Source organism: Laccaria bicolor, genomic scaffold (genome assembly GCF_000143565.1).
Source record: "Laccaria bicolor S238N-H82 LACBIscaffold_16 genomic scaffold, whole genome shotgun sequence".
NCBI classification, from domain to species: domain Eukaryota; kingdom Fungi; phylum Basidiomycota; class Agaricomycetes; order Agaricales; family Hydnangiaceae; genus Laccaria; species Laccaria bicolor.
Genome location: NW_001889887.1, coordinates 822846 through 837808, shown reverse-complemented (window position 1 = coordinate 837808; position 14963 = coordinate 822846). Strand labels below are relative to the sequence as shown.

Genomic DNA, 14963 nt, shown 5'->3' with positions numbered 1-14963 from the left:
TTTTGGTGTACTTCATCTGAACTGCCAAGTAATCAGATCCTGCACTACTCCGCCACCGAAAATTGAACATGTTTCAGCCAAGTATCAACACACTGCCACCACCCCAACTGCTCGCCGTGCTAGACTATACCAAGTGCAGAAACCTTTTATTCACTATCGGTTGAGTTTCCAGATTCAAGGCTTTCGCTAGCTCCATCCATGGCAGCCAGTATTGGGGCGAGTTCCTTTGCCGAAACACGCAGCTTCTCGGCGTTTCTAAAACCTTTCAGAACAATTCAAATAAAATTTGTCTAACTTACTTAGGATCTCACTGCCATGCCCGAAAATTTATTTGGGCCTGGTGGGTCCCTCGGTACTTGGCCGCCGCGGCTCTATGTCTCGCCTTCCTGGCGTCCGCTTCTTCTGGTGTCTCATTTTGTCGCTGGTACTCCCTCAAACTGTAACAGCATGTGAGTGCCTTCCGCCCCATTCTTCGGCCGTGTTATGACGTACCGTTGAGCTCTTTCCCGGGCCTTTCTTTGTAGAGCCTCTTGGTTTCTGCAGTTTTTTAGCCACTCAGGAGAAAGGTGTGCTCAAAAAATGAATGGGGCGCACCGATAATAATAAACGACACAGTGATCTTTGTGGTTGGGATGAGCTGCCTTACCCATGATCGCTTATGTGGGCTCGTCTCATCAAACCAATATATATATATTATCTGGTCTGAAGGGTCCACTGTGAGGGCCACGACTGTTGCAGATTCAGCCGCAGATATCCCCGTCAGATTCGGAAGGATCGTTTTTTGAGATCTCAAATGATTTCGCGAGATTTTGAGTGATTTCGCGAGATTTTGAGTGATTTCGCGAGAACTTAATGCTATCCACACTGGAACATGTAGAACGGTGTAGAACAGGACAATTAAATATCTAGAGGATAGCGGAGGTGACTATAGAATTTTATATATCATCCATTTGGTAGGAAGAAGAGTGTTGAAGCGTTGACCTGAGGCTCTCGCGTGATCTGCCTGGGTATTCTGCAGCCGAAGTTCATTAAGTAGCTAGTCTCTCAGTGCTCTCAGTTCTATTGTATACGTGCAAGCCATTCACCCATTAAGTTCATCTGCATGGATTCAAGGAAAATTAAGTAGCTAGTCTCTCAGTACTCTCAGTTGTATTGTATACGTTCAAGCCATTCACCCATTAAGTTCATCTGCATGGATTCAAGGAAAAGGGCATTGCAATATATACATGCTAAATGGTATATACAGCTGTGTCGTGTTTACAGGGCTATTGAAATTCATCGATGGTGGAAAAAAGAGAGAGTCCAAACGCCAATCGATCGCGACCTTCTTCAGCTGCTGCCTGCTGCTCCTCCTCAGACAGAGACGCGAGGTATTCGTCTGCCTTTTGGAACCCGTAATCGACCCACCGAAATGTCCCCCCAGCCGTATACTGCGTAAAGGAATAGCGTCGCTCTTCCTTCTGAATTGAGGCGTTGGAATGGTCTAACGACGCCGAAGGAATAAAGATTGTGGATCCGGGGGGGAACTCAATGACCAATCCAAGGTCCCAGAGAACCAAGTGGCTGCCCTTTTTGTAGTCGTAGTTACCAAGCGCCGTGATGGCACACCAGCCAAAGGGTAGGTTGGCATGGTCACGATGTCAATGGCATATGGTTTGCGGGCCAAAGTTGAAGGCACAGGCGGCAAAGACGCTGTTTTCAAAGTTATGGGTGAGGGTCTCGTCGTGGTCCAGGAGCTTCTGTAGGTGGTCAGCGTAGTAGGAGTGGAGCCTAGGTGCCCACGTGGCAAAAATTCCTGGCCGGAGAGGTGAGTATCACGTCGTGAGAGGGTGCTCTGTTTGCCTACCTGACGCATGTCCAGCCATTCGAACGAACAAGGGGTGTTTCAGGAGCCCAGAGAGAACTGCGTCGTCGGGGGCATTGTGACGCAAAACCATGGGCCTAGTCTGTCCACCCCCATGCGAGATACCAACATTACGTGCAAAGAAGGTCCCACGCCTATGCCGCCTATCCTCTTTTCCCCAGGACACCCCTCCTCGAGCTTCCTCCAGAGCAGCGGCAGCAGACTGATGCATGTCTGGCCAGTCGGAGGCATCAGAGCCGGCACAGAGCCCGATGTATTGACCACCTTCGTCGACGATGGGTATGGAGAATCTATTGGGCGGGGGTCAATAACGATCCATCGAATAGCGATGTGGAGAAACCTACGTGCCGTCCCAAACGACCTTCTGCATCTTAAACCGCTGCTCAAGGGGAAACTTGGATGATGATTTGGGCCCAGGAAGAGCTACGTAGCCCGAAGACACGATGGGAATCGTGTCGCTGTTGTACTTCGTGAGGCGCAGTTTGGAGGACTTGACGTGCTTCTTCACCGTAGCTGGGCGAGGCTTGTATGGACGAATTCGTTCCTGGCTTTCTAACTTTGCAGCCTCCCTCTCTCTTTCTCTTTTTCGCCTCCAATTGGCATGGCCCTGGCGCTTTGCATGTGTGGGTCGGTTTGGTGGGCCAAGTTGGACGGGTGCCAGAGACTGCGATGGCATAGACTGCGGTGGCACGTCGTCGTCGTCGGTCATGATGGGAAAAGCGAGCAATCGCGGCGATGACAATGGTGAGGCGGGTGGGGTAGAAAGAGGCGAGGATGCGGAGGAGGGAGGGAGAGAGCGCTCGGGAGAGGTAAGAGGTGAAGAGCCGAACAAATACATAAAACCCTCCTCAAGCTGGATGCTGTCGATGAGGAGTTTCAAGAAGCAGAATTGGTCATGGGGCAGTAGTACCGTCGTCTTGAATGACATCAGGCCTGTAAAAAAGGTCAATGGTCTACCGAATGCTCAACGGAAAAAAGGCGCAGGGAAAAAAAAATTGCAGAATCAAGTGTATTCCCTGGGCACGGAGTATTCACTGTCATCCACAAGGACACCCAGTCCTGAGTGGATTCCCCGGGCTCAGAGTATTCACTAGGAGTGGGTGGGGAAGGGGGCAAAAGGTACAAATGAGGCGCTCACCAGATTAACGGAACGTCTGGACACGTTGAAACACGTTATAAGTTGAGGATGGGGACTGAAGGGAGGTGGCCAAAATTTGGAGAGTTCAACAAAAAACACGGTATGTGTATTTCACGTGATTTGTCATGTGAATGTCACAGTCACTATAATCAGAGTACGTTCCAAGTACATACTGAGAAAATGTCCAATACCGCTCGTTTCAATCGTGGCAGAAACGCCGATGGAAGTCGCCCTTCCAAGCGCCGACGGACAGGCGTCTATCACGACCGACTCCTGCTCAACGATGACTTGGACATCATAAACTCCCGTGAAACTCAATTTAATACTTCTCATCGACTCGTCTCGGAGACACCGCGTACCACTCAAATGGGGGAAATGATGTGGGTGGCTGACGATAATGAGTTTGGGCTGGACCCGGGATCAGAGTGGTACGAGGAAGCGATGGAGGGGGACGTGATGGTGGACGGAGGGCTGCCAGAGGTCCAGAAAAAGAAGAAGAAAGCCAGGAGCAGGCTATCAGTAAGCAGCCCTTCCACTTCCCTTCAAATTGCCTTTCTAATTTCCATCCAGAAGCGCCCGCATCTCGTCTGGAAGGAAAGACATCGAACGGAGTACCTTGATGAGTTCATTCGATGGGAGGGCCGAGGGGATTTTCGACGGGAGAGGGCTTGCCCAGATTGTGTTGCTCGCGGAGTTGCCTCACCTGGCACCCCCGACCATCGCTGTTCTGACTGCTGCTTACCTGACCTCATATGCACCTCGTGTTGTGTTCGACGCCACCGTTGTCCCGTTGCATCATATAGAGGTTCGTCCAGTTTCACTCAGCCGTTCTTTCCATTAATTTACTGGGCCGTAGAAGTGGAGTGGTCATTACTTTATCAAGACAAGCCTGAAGAGCCTCAGGTTACGCATCCAGCTGAACCACATGCGATCGACGTGCACCAACACTGAGCCCTGCCACCAAGACCTTCGCATTCTCCATACAAACGGCATCCACGACGTGGCCTTCGACTATTGCGGCTGTTTACGTGCTGTGCCAAAGCACATTCAGCTCCTTCGGTGTGGGCTTTATCCAGCCAGTCAAAAAACACCTAAGACTTGCGCCTCCTTCGCTCTTTTACAGCTACTCCATCTGCTCGCGTTGACCACAAAGGGTTCGACTTACGACTTCTACCGGACGCTGGAGAAATTGACCAGCAACACGGGCCTCAGCGTGCCAACTTCGAGATATCGGCCACTTCTGCGGATGGTTCTTCAATTTCGACACCTTAAGATGTTGAAGAGGGGAGGTGTGGGTCATGACCCGGCAGGGGTCGAGGGGGTGGGGGAGGGCGCTCTGGGCTTGAGCTGCCCCCACTGTCCTCGCCCAGGAGTCAACCTTCCTGATGGATGGGACAAGGCGCCAGAATCTCTTAGGTATGTATGCACGGCGTTTAACAATGGGGCTGGTTCTGATTGATTTACAGGTTCTTATACTTTCTGACCTACTCCATGGACGCCAACTTTCGTCTCAAAAATCAGCTAGTGTCCTCCTTCTCCAGTGATCCAGGCCTGGGTATTGGGATGGCGTACATGGTGCCACGCGAAGGCTATGACTCCTATGTGTTGTCTCGGGCAAGTGATGCAGATGTAGGTGGTCCTTGCCCCACCTTTCTTTTATAACCCTAACGGCTACCCAGATAAGTACGTGTGTGGGCTTTCAAGCCCTGGCAAAGGCGAACTCTAAGTTTTCGAGGGGGCTGAGGTTTACGGGCGTGGGGGCCGTTTCGTGTGCCCGCTCGGAGATGGTTCTTCCGACCTGCGTCGGGAACCTGCAGAAGGGGGAGAGGTATGTGCCTTTATTCATCCACATCATCCAACGACTAAACGTTTTCAGGTACGCCAATATGGACTACATATTTGGTAGGGCCATACGCGATGTTTCCCCCAACATACCTGTGGTCGTGAGCTATGACATCGCATGTCAATGGTTTGTAAACCTTCGAAAAAGGATGGACGACCACTGGCCTATGGATCTGCTGCCTGCCTCCCCCCTCGACATGCGCCCACAGATCCCTGCTTTCCCCGAGCCAGGCCATGGCCAGCGGAAACACCAAGAATATTCCTTCAAGCTCTCATGGGGGATGGGGCTCACGGATGGAGAGGGCTGTGAGCGAATATGGGCAGCAAATAACGCCTTGGGTAATGCTATGAAGACGCAGGGCCCTGGTTCACGTCAAGACGTTATCAACGACCATCTCGGCTTTTGGAATTGGCTAAAGTATTGTGGCATGGGTAAGAATTTCTTCAAAATCATTAAATTCACTGCTGACTCCATTGTACAGGTAAAACGTTGATGAAAAAATATAGGACCGCCATCCGACAGAGAAACGTTCAGGTCGAAGGCCATTGAGGGTTCACCAACACCCTTCCAAAGGAATTGGCTGCTGAGTGGATGAAGCTGTGCAAGGATTGGGATAGGGCAACGTACCCAAAGCAGGCAGAGAATCCGTTTATCACCCACGGACTTTGTACGTCTTTACGTTTATCTCACCCCCCTCCTTCCTGACATGGCTTCCTTGAACAGGCCTGACTGAGGCAGAAATTCAGAAGGAGTTCGCTGCAGAGGAGGAGTCGTTGCTTGTAGGCAGTGCACCTGCCCTCCACTCCACCACCATGTCCTCGTTCATGGTCTTAGCTTTGGATCTGGAGGATTCACAGTAGGTTTGTTTATTTTTAGTGCCTTAGGCAAAGCTGATTTCCTATTCAGGCGAAGACTCTGTGAGCTGGCAAAGTCACGAGAGAGTGGCGGGACGCCTGGCCAAGCGGCTTCATTAATGGAGCTGCGTAATGTGTTACGCGCAAAGATTAAGCACTGGGAGCAGATATGAGGGGTGTACATGCCCGGGCTTCAGCAGCTACAGCTGGAGCAGGAAAGGACCAACAGCAAAACGCTGCGCGCAGGGCACTTCCAGCCACCCCCTGCATCTAATCACCCAGAACACGTCGACCTCTGGCTTCCCTCCTCCCTCTCTTCCACGTCATGCGTATCTGTCTGCAGCGCTCGCCTCATCGCCATAGAGGAGAAACTGAGGATGGCCCAGTGCAGTGATGCACTGGAAAGTTTGCGTCATGTCCTCTGCGTCAAGAGCCGGATGATTCTGTTCAAGAACAAAAACGTCAGGGGTCAGAGAGATGGTACGCAGTCTCGATCGGTCATTGATCGGGTACATGCTCGGGCACGGGCTGCAGCCACCAAGTATCGCCTTGCTAGATTGGCAAAGCTTTCGCTCTCTGGCCCAGGTGCTTGGGAGAGCGCTCTGCGTGTACTTCTGGACTCCGACATCCGTGCGTACAGCGACCCAGAGAAGATGCGTGTGCCTGTAAGGCAGAGGGGAACGTTGGAGCATAAGTCAGAGGAGGTGGAGGAATCAGGCCCATCAAACACACAGGCACGGGAAATCGACCTTCGACCAGAAATTCGAGGCCGACGCGATGGAACAGGGGACACACACTGCACCCTCTCGTGGATATGGCAGATGGATGGCTTTGCTGTCAGCGGGGAGGATGTAGAGGACGACATTCTACGCTCGGAGTGGGCAAAGAGCAGGGCAAGGGCAAATAGGGCAGAGGAGGAGGTCCTTCTTGTTCGAGAGGAAATGAGAAGAACATTGGAGTTTCTCAACTGGAAGGCACGATGGTGGGAGGAAAGGGGCAAGCTGAGAACTCCATCAGACAAGGACTGTCTGGAGGGCCTTCAGGCCTACTCAATGGAGCAGGCTGCTTTGCATAAGCAGCTCCACACAAGTTTCAAGGAGATATGGAGGCAGCCGTTAGAGGACGCAGAGGATGAGGAGGGGGAGGTGGTTGATGATGAAAGGGGGGGGGGAATTGATGGGGATGATGACGAGGATGCCAAGGACGACAGTGAGGAGGGCGATGACGAGGAAGACGGGGACGACCCTGATGACGACGACGATGATTGACGGGAACACCTACAACGATGTCGAGGGCGAATGAAACGACTGCAATTGAGCCCAGGGAGCAAGGACGAACTGCAAGAAATGACGACCCTGACAACAACGGCGACGAGGGAAATGGACCCTGACGGCAATGACGATGAGGAGGGAGAGGACCCTGAGCACAACGACGAGGAGGGGAGGACCCTAACAGCGGCGAGGGCGGGGAGTGGACCCTGACGGTGATGGCAAGAGGGACCCTGACGTGGAGGGGGTATGGACCCTGACAGTGCCGACGTGGACCCTGGCAGCAATGACGAAGCCATTAGCACGCTGTTCTGTAGTAGTTAGGCTCTGGTAGCTAACTAGCAGACTCGGCAGTTAGGGGAATTGATGCATCAGGTAAATGGTCAGTTAGGGTAATTGATACATAATTCTAGCAGCATAGGCTGGCATTTACACCGATAGATTTATCCAATTTAGGTATCACACCTACTGACGAAAGAACCCAAGCAGTTGAATGGTTTAACACATTTGGGATAAACCTGTACCCCGAGTCACCAGCAGTACCTGGAACTCCCAGACAGACAGACACACCAATAGAACCTGAGAACCCGACAGAACCAAGACAAGAAATGGCTGACGCTGCCAACGCAAAAGGTGACCGATGCCATGCACCTAAAGATTTTGATGGAAACGAAGACAAGTACAAGACTTGGCTTAGAACGATACAGACCTACACTGCCATTTGGGCCCCAGGGTGATGGCAGAATGCCGAAATTCCTGATCGGCATCAAACCTCCCCCCTGTCGGCTATCCAATTGACAGCTGTTGGGCAGCCTGCCGGATCCCAGCTGGCAGCTAGGAGTTTACTTTGTGGACACCAGCTCTTGTCTAAAGCTGTTCAACAGCGTCGCCCACAAATTATGATACCTCCACATTTCTCACTCAAGTACCACGTTTTATGAAGTCCATAGTATCTAGCACCTCTTTAATCATTATATTTATATTTATTCACCCCCTTCAGATTGCCTTCGGAACAACTTTAGTGAAACACACTTGATGAAGAGTGTGGGAAATATGTTCATACTCAGCGTACTCCGCAGCATCAAAAAGGGCGCAAATTCTTGTCATCAACCCCATTGCCTCCCTCGTCAAGCTACAACCTCGCCACAATCACACGTCTTTGCCGCTGCCACCATCATTATCGACCACGTCATGCCTCTCCACCATCTCCAGCTCCACACCAACGCCCAACACATATGACTGGCAAAGTTTGGAGGGGGTCGAGCATTGCCAGCAACAACACCACATAACCAGCCACGGACGCGAACTCGCTGCCACGTCGACACCCTGTTGACCAACCTCGACATCATGGTTGACGTCCCCTCGCCTGTCATGTCAGGCTTCCTTGCTTGGTAAGTAAGTGCTCACCGGCACCACCTATCGGGGGGTGCTGCCCTCACTGTTTCGTTTGTCCAAACCCTGTTGCAGTAAGTCACCAACGTCAACCTATGATATCTATGGTCTACCTGCTAATGTGTACATTCCCTCTCTAGACTACTTCGCCCCTCATGTTGCCAACATGTCGCTAACTGCTTGCCATCATGTCACCTCCACCACCAGTCAACGAAGGGGGCACATGGGAGAGAGTATCATGATAGCAGGGAAGGGAGCCATTGGGGGGGTAAGCAATAGCATATAACTAGCCTCTCCAGTAGTAGTAGTAAGTAGTATTGATCAATCATATATGAATTATCCCCCTCATTGTTACTGAGTAAAAAATATCATAAATCTTTCTAAACTATATGGTTGGATTGAGGTGGGGATTTAAATGGGATTTTCAGGTGGTTGAATACATTGTGGCCATACTATAATACATACCCCCTCTACATAACCACCCACAAGGATGATAGCCAGGATGGTCAGCTGGGAATGGACTGGACCCAACACGTCTATTCCAGCTAGCCTGGAACCAGACCCCTATTAGTTCGATTTTGAGCTGGTGGCCAGCATTTGTCACACTGGTCAGTACTTTACCATCCCCCACATAATCCACATGGACTCCACTGGATTCCACTGGATTCCACTGGACTTCACTACATACTGGCAATATCCACAAAACTGGACTCCCAGCACAAAACTGGACTCCACTGGACTCCACTGGACTGCAAGCACAAATCTGGACTGGACTGGACTGGACTGGACTGGACTGCAAATTACAAAACTGGACTCCACTGGACTCTCCTAACACAAAACTGGACTGGACTGGACTGCCACAGACCTAAGTTAATCCAGAATTCCTGAACTTAGACTTCAAAACAAAAAATAAAATTGAAGTATATTTATTAATTAAATTAATTAATTATACTAAATTCTATGTTACAGAGAGGGGGGAGGGAGGGGGAAGGGAAAGGGAAAGAGAGGGGGGGAGGGAAAGGGAGGGGGAAGAGAGGAATAGAGGGGGGAGGGAGCAAGGAAAGGGAGGGGGGAGAGAGGAGCAAGGAAAGGGGGAGGGGGAAAGGGGGGGAGGGAGTGAAGGGGGGAGAGAGTGGAGGGGAGTGGGAGTGGTGAAGAGAGGAGGTAGTGATAGGGGGAGAGAGTGGAGGGGAAGGGTGGTGCTGCTGGCCCTCGTCGCCGTTCCGCGCTGGCGTCGGCGGTGGTGGGCGTTCGTCATTTTTCGTGGGCATGTCGTTTTTCGGGTGTGGTGGGGGTGGGGTTTTCGTGGGCGCTCGTTCGTTGTTGTCGTTGTTGTCGCGTGTCGTCGTTGTCGTCGCGTGTCGTCGTGTCGTGTGTCGTCGACCCCACGTGTAGTCGTCGTCGCGTGTCGTCGTCGTCGTCGTGTGTCGTCGTCCCCGCGTGTAGTCGTCAACGTGTGTCGTCGTCGTCGCGTGTCGTCGTCGTGTGTCGTCGTCCCCGCGTGTAGTCGTCGTCGTCGTCCTCGCGTGTCGTCGTCGTCCTCGTGTGTCGTCATCGTTGTCGCGTGCCGCTGGTGCCTGTCGTGGTGAGAACGGGGGATTGGGGTGGTGGGGCATACATACCGTTGGCCCATGACGTGGCAACGTCATGGGCGCCGTCCCTCGTTCTTGGCCTGTCCTTCCACGTTGCACTGCGGGCCTTGGCTTATATATCCACTGGGTATAATGTGGAAAAACGGGGTATATATTAATAATAATGCTACCTTTTAACTGCCGGAATTAGTTGGAAGATATTGAAAATGTTGTATTTCATTTTATCGATTTTTTTCCGTCGGAATTATTAAGAATTTTCTGGGGTGGATAAACGTCGATGATATTGGAGAAGAAATTTCTACTAAAGGCAAGTCCATATTTGCACAGCAGATATGTGGAAGATATGTAAATAACCACGAGGTGAAGAACTGCTAAATATGGCAGTATTCTCGGATCTAACACTTGCTTGATAAGGCTATTAAATATTTGTGGTGAACAGAATCAACTATGTTTTCTTGTACTTTACATTGGAGACAAACGTTAATCATAATTGTAGATATAGACGTGAACTGAAGACATCCGTTGTACATTGGATGTGTATCGACGTCGGCTCTGTTACGCTGCCCCAAACGCATTCCGAATCGGCTCAAGGAGACGTTTCCTCCCACTCGTCACGCTCACTTTCGAATCCCCCGGATTGACCTTCTTTTCCCTAAACTCCTCCAACTCCTCCAACGACGATCAATGTGATGGGCCTCTGAATTTCGCGTCATGTTCGATGGTGGGGCGCGTCGTCGCTTACGTTGAAGGGGCGTTGGTCTCCTAGGCCTGGTTCGGGCTCCCCACTTTGCTGGTGTGACAAACGTAGTTGGGAGATGGGGATCAACACGGCCCCAACGAACGCTGGCACTCCGTTCTCATCGACATTGCCTTCCTCGCAAAAGGCAGCCCTCAGTTTCTTCTCGACGACGCCGGGCAGAATCGAGAAAGTCGATTTTGGAGTTGGCATTGTATGGGGTTTCAACGAGGACGAGTACACCGTCTCTCTAACGTCCATCTCTATGTCCATCAGACACCCTTTTCACGTTCACGGCACATATCCCCCCCATACAACCCTATCCAGGACATCGAAAATGGCGTACGTCGATGATATTCATCTCGACGTTACGTCCGCTGTCTTATTTCGTTGTAGTTGTAGTCGACTAGCTACAAAGCAGGTAAACTGTCAACATTCAATCAAGAGACGCGTCGTTACTCACGGGCATAGGGACACTTTGTTCCAAACAGGATTGAGTCGTCGGATTCACGGGCACTCAGAACTTGATGAGGATGACCTACGGAAAAATCTATGTGATGTTCAGGTCAAAAGGGTTGAGAGAATACCCATACCATGCATTCCCACACCTTTCTTCTCCCTCTTTACACCGCCTCTCGACTATCCACCCGTGTCCCCTCAATGACCGAGTCGTTTGAAACGTTTTGTGTTGTCGACGTCCGACTGATGGTGCACAACCAAGGTAAGCGTTCGCAAAACCTCCCAATCTATTCTCAACGACTTACCAGCCTACATCTCTGAAGCATACATCATGACCATCGTTGTACTGCGTATCAGAAGTGCTGACGGCTTCGTGCACAGCGGCCCCAGTCGAATGGGTGACGACGTCGGCGGCTATCGAGGTGGTGGTGGTGGTGGTGGTCAGACCATCATTACAAGTTACTCAAGCTCCACGGTCAAACCCGGATCGTGCTCATCGTTTCCCATGGCCACCAACGTCCGTCAACAAACTTCAGCCACAACCTTCAGGTCAGTTGGCCTCTACGGGGATTCGTGTGCGATGATTTACATTTTGTAGGTCATCTAAACGAGGTCGATGCTATAATAAACTGTAAGTGAGTGGTTCGAACACGAAACGACGCTGACCAACCTTCTACTAAGTCTCATCGACTGTTGAGGGCCATCGTTACGCGGGAGACACGATGAACGAGCTTGGGAGACGTGATGAACGAGCTTGGGAGACGCGATGAACGAGCTTGGGTACAGGCGTCCAGCTGAGTACATATTCTGTGCTCAAGGAGAAGTGAACGTCACCCACGTACCTTTTCGTTGTCTCCAGAAACCTTATATCTGCAACTTCACCCTCGCAACGCCCATCCTCCTCATCCAAGCTATTCAGTCACGATATCTAGCCGAGACGTTGCACGTCGCATATGAACGAGCCGAACAAGTCGACGAAACCTGAGGGGCACGGGCGGCGTGGTAAGTAAGAAGGGGGGTGCGGGACTCGTGTTAACAAAAGCTTAACGGTGCCGTCACAACCGGCCGGCAGAAAAGGGGTATAAACAAAAGTAAGTGAACATTGTCCATCACGAAAATGATGTTGACGTACCCAAAGCATGCACCAGTACTTTGCAGACTCAAAGCCCCTTTGGAAGCCCTGACGTCCCGTTGACTCTTGCGCAGATGCACTTCGCCACCAGATAAATTGCAAATATGGCCTGAAATTAGGCTAGGGTTTCGCCGTCCCAACTTCTACTTCCGTCTTATGCTTATCTTGCTTAGCGAACTATCATGACCTCCACAGATACTCCGTTGAGTCTGACAACCTTTGGCTGGAGCTGTGGGAGTTTCTCGGGATAATATCCTCTGTACCACCGCAAGAGGTATCCCATTTATTGCATCTTTTTTTTCATCTGCTCAGAATCAGATCACAGACAAAAATATTGGAGAAAGGCGTCCTACATGAAGTACCTCTATGTTTTCCTGGAGCGAGACTTAACTACGCGGAAAACTTGCTCAATAGGACAGACGACGCAATAGCAATAACTGGAGAATCAGGAGTCATCACCAACTGCACCTTCTGGGGGTTACGCGAAATGGTACGGGTCATGGCCGCGGCGTTGAAGGTACACGGATTGAAAGTGGGTGATCGGGTCGCAGGTTGGCAGCCTTTTACCTTGGTCAACGTTCTTTGTAAAACGTGGATGATTTTCAGCAATCATAAGCAACTCTCTACACTGCGTCATCATTGCTTTGGTGACAGCAAGCATAGGAGGTATATTTTCAAGTACTGCGACGGACATGGGAACTTCTGTAAGTAATCTGATCTTTTAACCAGCACCACAATAAGCTTTTCAGGGCATCCTTGAGAGGTATCGCCAAATCACACTCAAGTTCGTTTTCGCTGAAATAGAGGTGTTATACGGGGGAAAACCTGTGGCTCTCCTTCCTAAAGTCACAGAGGTGATAAAGAACCTCTTTTACAAAGGTCTACAGCAAGCCATTTGGCTATCGAGTCGTATGATGGGGTATGAAATAAATCTTGAGAATGCCACGAGGTACGCCCGTGTCTTTAAGTTTTAGACGCGCAAGTAGATGACGAACGTCACCTGCAGCATTACAGAATCTGCAGATAATCGCAAACTTGAATTTGAGCAACTTCCTTTTAGTCGGCCTCTCTTTATCTTATACAGCTCTGGGATGTCTGGAAAATCCAAGAGCATCGTTCATTCCGCAGGAGTGAGTTTTTAGCCAACGTTAGCTCCTTCATCCTCAGTTTCACCCCTGGGATATCAGCTCGGTGCTTCTCCAGAGGACACTTACTTCCAGTACACAACCACGCGTCCGAAAGCAGCGGCCACCATAGCCCTTGACCGAACGCCTCCTTAGACTGGTTGGATGATGTGGACCTTTATGTTGACGGGGCTTGCTTGCGGATCACGTCATTCTTTGCGATGGATCACCCTTCCACCCTGATCTCAAAACTTACCTTCGATTTATCAATGAGCAAGGAAGGGTCCGTTATGACTCTGCACCTGATTGCCTTCCTAATCCGTGGATAGAGTCTCGATCCTCCTGATTTCGACCACGTCGAGCATGGATTTGAGAGGGAGTCGCCATCGTTTCTGCGGTTACCGTACGTGGAAAGCCATTCCACAGGATGACGCGTAAGGCTAGGAGGGCGTAATTCGTGCACTAGGGTCTAACGCTTGGCGGCCGAGATCCAACAACCATTCCGTGTATGTGCGTTGGTATGTAGTAGCGAATGTTCTGAGCCTATAAATATCGAGGGCAAGAACCAGCTGCCATCCGTATGAAGAGACAGTGGTCCTCGTATATATACGGTTTGGTTCTGGAGAAAACGAAAAAGTACGTCAGTGCCGTTGGCTTCTCGTCGAGTACACGATACTTACTCGCCTGGATGCCTGTACCCAGCTGCTTCGTCACATCTCATACCACGTAACGATTGCCCTCGGCCATCAATGAAACTTTAGAAGGTATGTTAGCATTGTTCCGTGTTTAAACTACTGACTTCCCAGTTTGTTATAGCGTCGACGATGTTTACAATGGCAAAATGGGATAGGGGACCTACAGAACGTAAGTCATCGTGTACGATTTCCGACAGACGCCAACTGACCCACGGTGCTGAAACTTGAAGGCTTAAATCGTGGCTGAAGTTGTTGATGGACGTTATGGCCATGGGAAACGGTGACCACTTGGTGAGCACGATCCATCAAAGTGTAAATGTGTAATGATGGTAACTGACCTTGACTCTGACCACCACGTCGATAGCCAAGCAACCACCTTTGTTGCCCGCTCAGCGCCCATTCCACTCGTGCACCAAATTCTTAATCTCGGCCTGGCTTGCGAAGCGTAGTATGACGGCAGACAGAGGTTGGACAGACGTGGTCGTTCTAGGACATAGGTAAGTCATTGACAATGGCTTGAAGGCTGCCATGAAAGCTTACTATAATCGTGCACTTTCAGACATGTGTCGTTGACAGAGCATGCAAAGGGAGGGGGCACGTTGTGTGGATTGGGGGTAACCCAGCAGCTCGTCTAGTGCGCACGCTTTTTAATTTCCTTTTCCTCGCTTGGCTGATCATTCTCTACTCTCCCCAGCTCTTCTCTCATGGTTTGGCGCGGGTTATGGAAATGGTGAAGACAGTCTTCTTGATACGACGCCAGCTGGAGTCAATGCGTCAGGTACGTCCGATTATCTCTTCAGAATACTTATCACTGACTGAGCTTCTCCCATCATAGTAGTCTTGAGTCTTGGTATCTCCAGGTCCGT

The 14963-nt window shown here is 50.7% G+C and overlaps 9 protein-coding genes across 9 annotated transcripts in view; 6 read left to right on the top strand and 3 right to left on the bottom strand.

Moving 5' to 3' along the window:
• The window catches only part of LACBIDRAFT_328412 (uncharacterized protein), a gene marked incomplete at both ends in the record, with an annotated part of 1491 nt that extends 841 nt beyond the window's left edge, over positions 1-650 (bottom strand). The window contains 5 exons of the mRNA XM_001882331.1: positions 94-119; positions 155-262; positions 300-310; positions 493-537; positions 595-650. Of these exons, the coding sequence (XP_001882366.1) occupies positions 94-119; positions 155-262; positions 300-310; positions 493-537; positions 595-650 (246 nt within the window). The remainder of the gene's footprint in view (positions 1-93; positions 120-154; positions 263-299; positions 311-492; positions 538-594) is intronic.
• Positions 651-1265: 615 nt separating this feature from the next.
• Positions 1266-2792, bottom strand: LACBIDRAFT_299476 (uncharacterized protein; the record flags this gene model as incomplete). The annotated part of the gene is made up of 4 exons (XM_001882330.1): positions 1266-1568; positions 1683-1795; positions 1847-2154; positions 2209-2792. 4 exons carry the CDS (start codon positions 2790-2792, stop codon positions 1266-1268), a joined length of 1308 nt encoding a protein of 435 aa, XP_001882365.1.
• A 390-nt stretch (positions 2793-3182) lies between these two features.
• Positions 3183-6967, top strand: LACBIDRAFT_328410 (uncharacterized protein; the record flags this gene model as incomplete). Its single annotated transcript, XM_001882419.1, has 10 exons — positions 3183-3521; positions 3679-3807; positions 3859-4418; positions 4469-4631; positions 4682-4830; positions 4879-5326; positions 5419-5512; positions 5569-5701; positions 5752-5762; positions 5874-6967. 10 exons carry the CDS (start codon positions 3183-3185, stop codon positions 6965-6967), a joined length of 3120 nt encoding a protein of 1039 aa, XP_001882454.1.
• Positions 6968-8002: 1035 nt separating this feature from the next.
• LACBIDRAFT_299472 (uncharacterized protein) lies at positions 8003-8206 on the top strand (the record flags this gene model as incomplete). Its single annotated transcript, XM_001882418.1, has 1 exon — positions 8003-8206. One exon carries the CDS (start codon positions 8003-8005, stop codon positions 8204-8206), a length of 204 nt encoding a protein of 67 aa, XP_001882453.1.
• A 108-nt stretch (positions 8207-8314) lies between these two features.
• Positions 8315-9191, top strand: LACBIDRAFT_328409 (uncharacterized protein; the record flags this gene model as incomplete). Its single annotated transcript, XM_001882417.1, has 3 exons — positions 8315-8358; positions 8435-8627; positions 8931-9191. 3 exons carry the CDS (start codon positions 8315-8317, stop codon positions 9189-9191), a joined length of 498 nt encoding a protein of 165 aa, XP_001882452.1.
• A 1469-nt stretch (positions 9192-10660) lies between these two features.
• On the bottom strand, positions 10661-10900 carry LACBIDRAFT_299471 (uncharacterized protein; the record flags this gene model as incomplete). Its single annotated transcript, XM_001882329.1, has 1 exon — positions 10661-10900. The coding sequence occupies one exon, from the start codon at positions 10898-10900 to the stop codon at positions 10661-10663; it is 240 nt and encodes a 79-aa protein (XP_001882364.1).
• Positions 10901-11347: 447 nt separating this feature from the next.
• On the top strand, positions 11348-12131 carry LACBIDRAFT_328407 (uncharacterized protein; the record flags this gene model as incomplete). The annotated part of the gene is made up of 4 exons (XM_001882416.1): positions 11348-11408; positions 11455-11695; positions 11745-11777; positions 11933-12131. 4 exons carry the CDS (start codon positions 11348-11350, stop codon positions 12129-12131), a joined length of 534 nt encoding a protein of 177 aa, XP_001882451.1.
• A 132-nt stretch (positions 12132-12263) lies between these two features.
• LACBIDRAFT_299469 (uncharacterized protein) lies at positions 12264-13558 on the top strand (the record flags this gene model as incomplete). Its single annotated transcript, XM_001882415.1, has 8 exons — positions 12264-12283; positions 12353-12397; positions 12474-12552; positions 12604-12829; positions 12885-12982; positions 13028-13227; positions 13285-13408; positions 13466-13558. 8 exons carry the CDS (start codon positions 12264-12266, stop codon positions 13556-13558), a joined length of 885 nt encoding a protein of 294 aa, XP_001882450.1.
• Positions 13559-14226: 668 nt separating this feature from the next.
• On the top strand, positions 14227-14831 carry LACBIDRAFT_299468 (uncharacterized protein; the record flags this gene model as incomplete). The annotated part of the gene is made up of 4 exons (XM_001882414.1): positions 14227-14266; positions 14462-14594; positions 14657-14731; positions 14792-14831. The coding sequence occupies 4 exons, from the start codon at positions 14227-14229 to the stop codon at positions 14829-14831; spliced, it is 288 nt and encodes a 95-aa protein (XP_001882449.1).
• Positions 14832-14963: the final 132 nt, after the last annotated feature.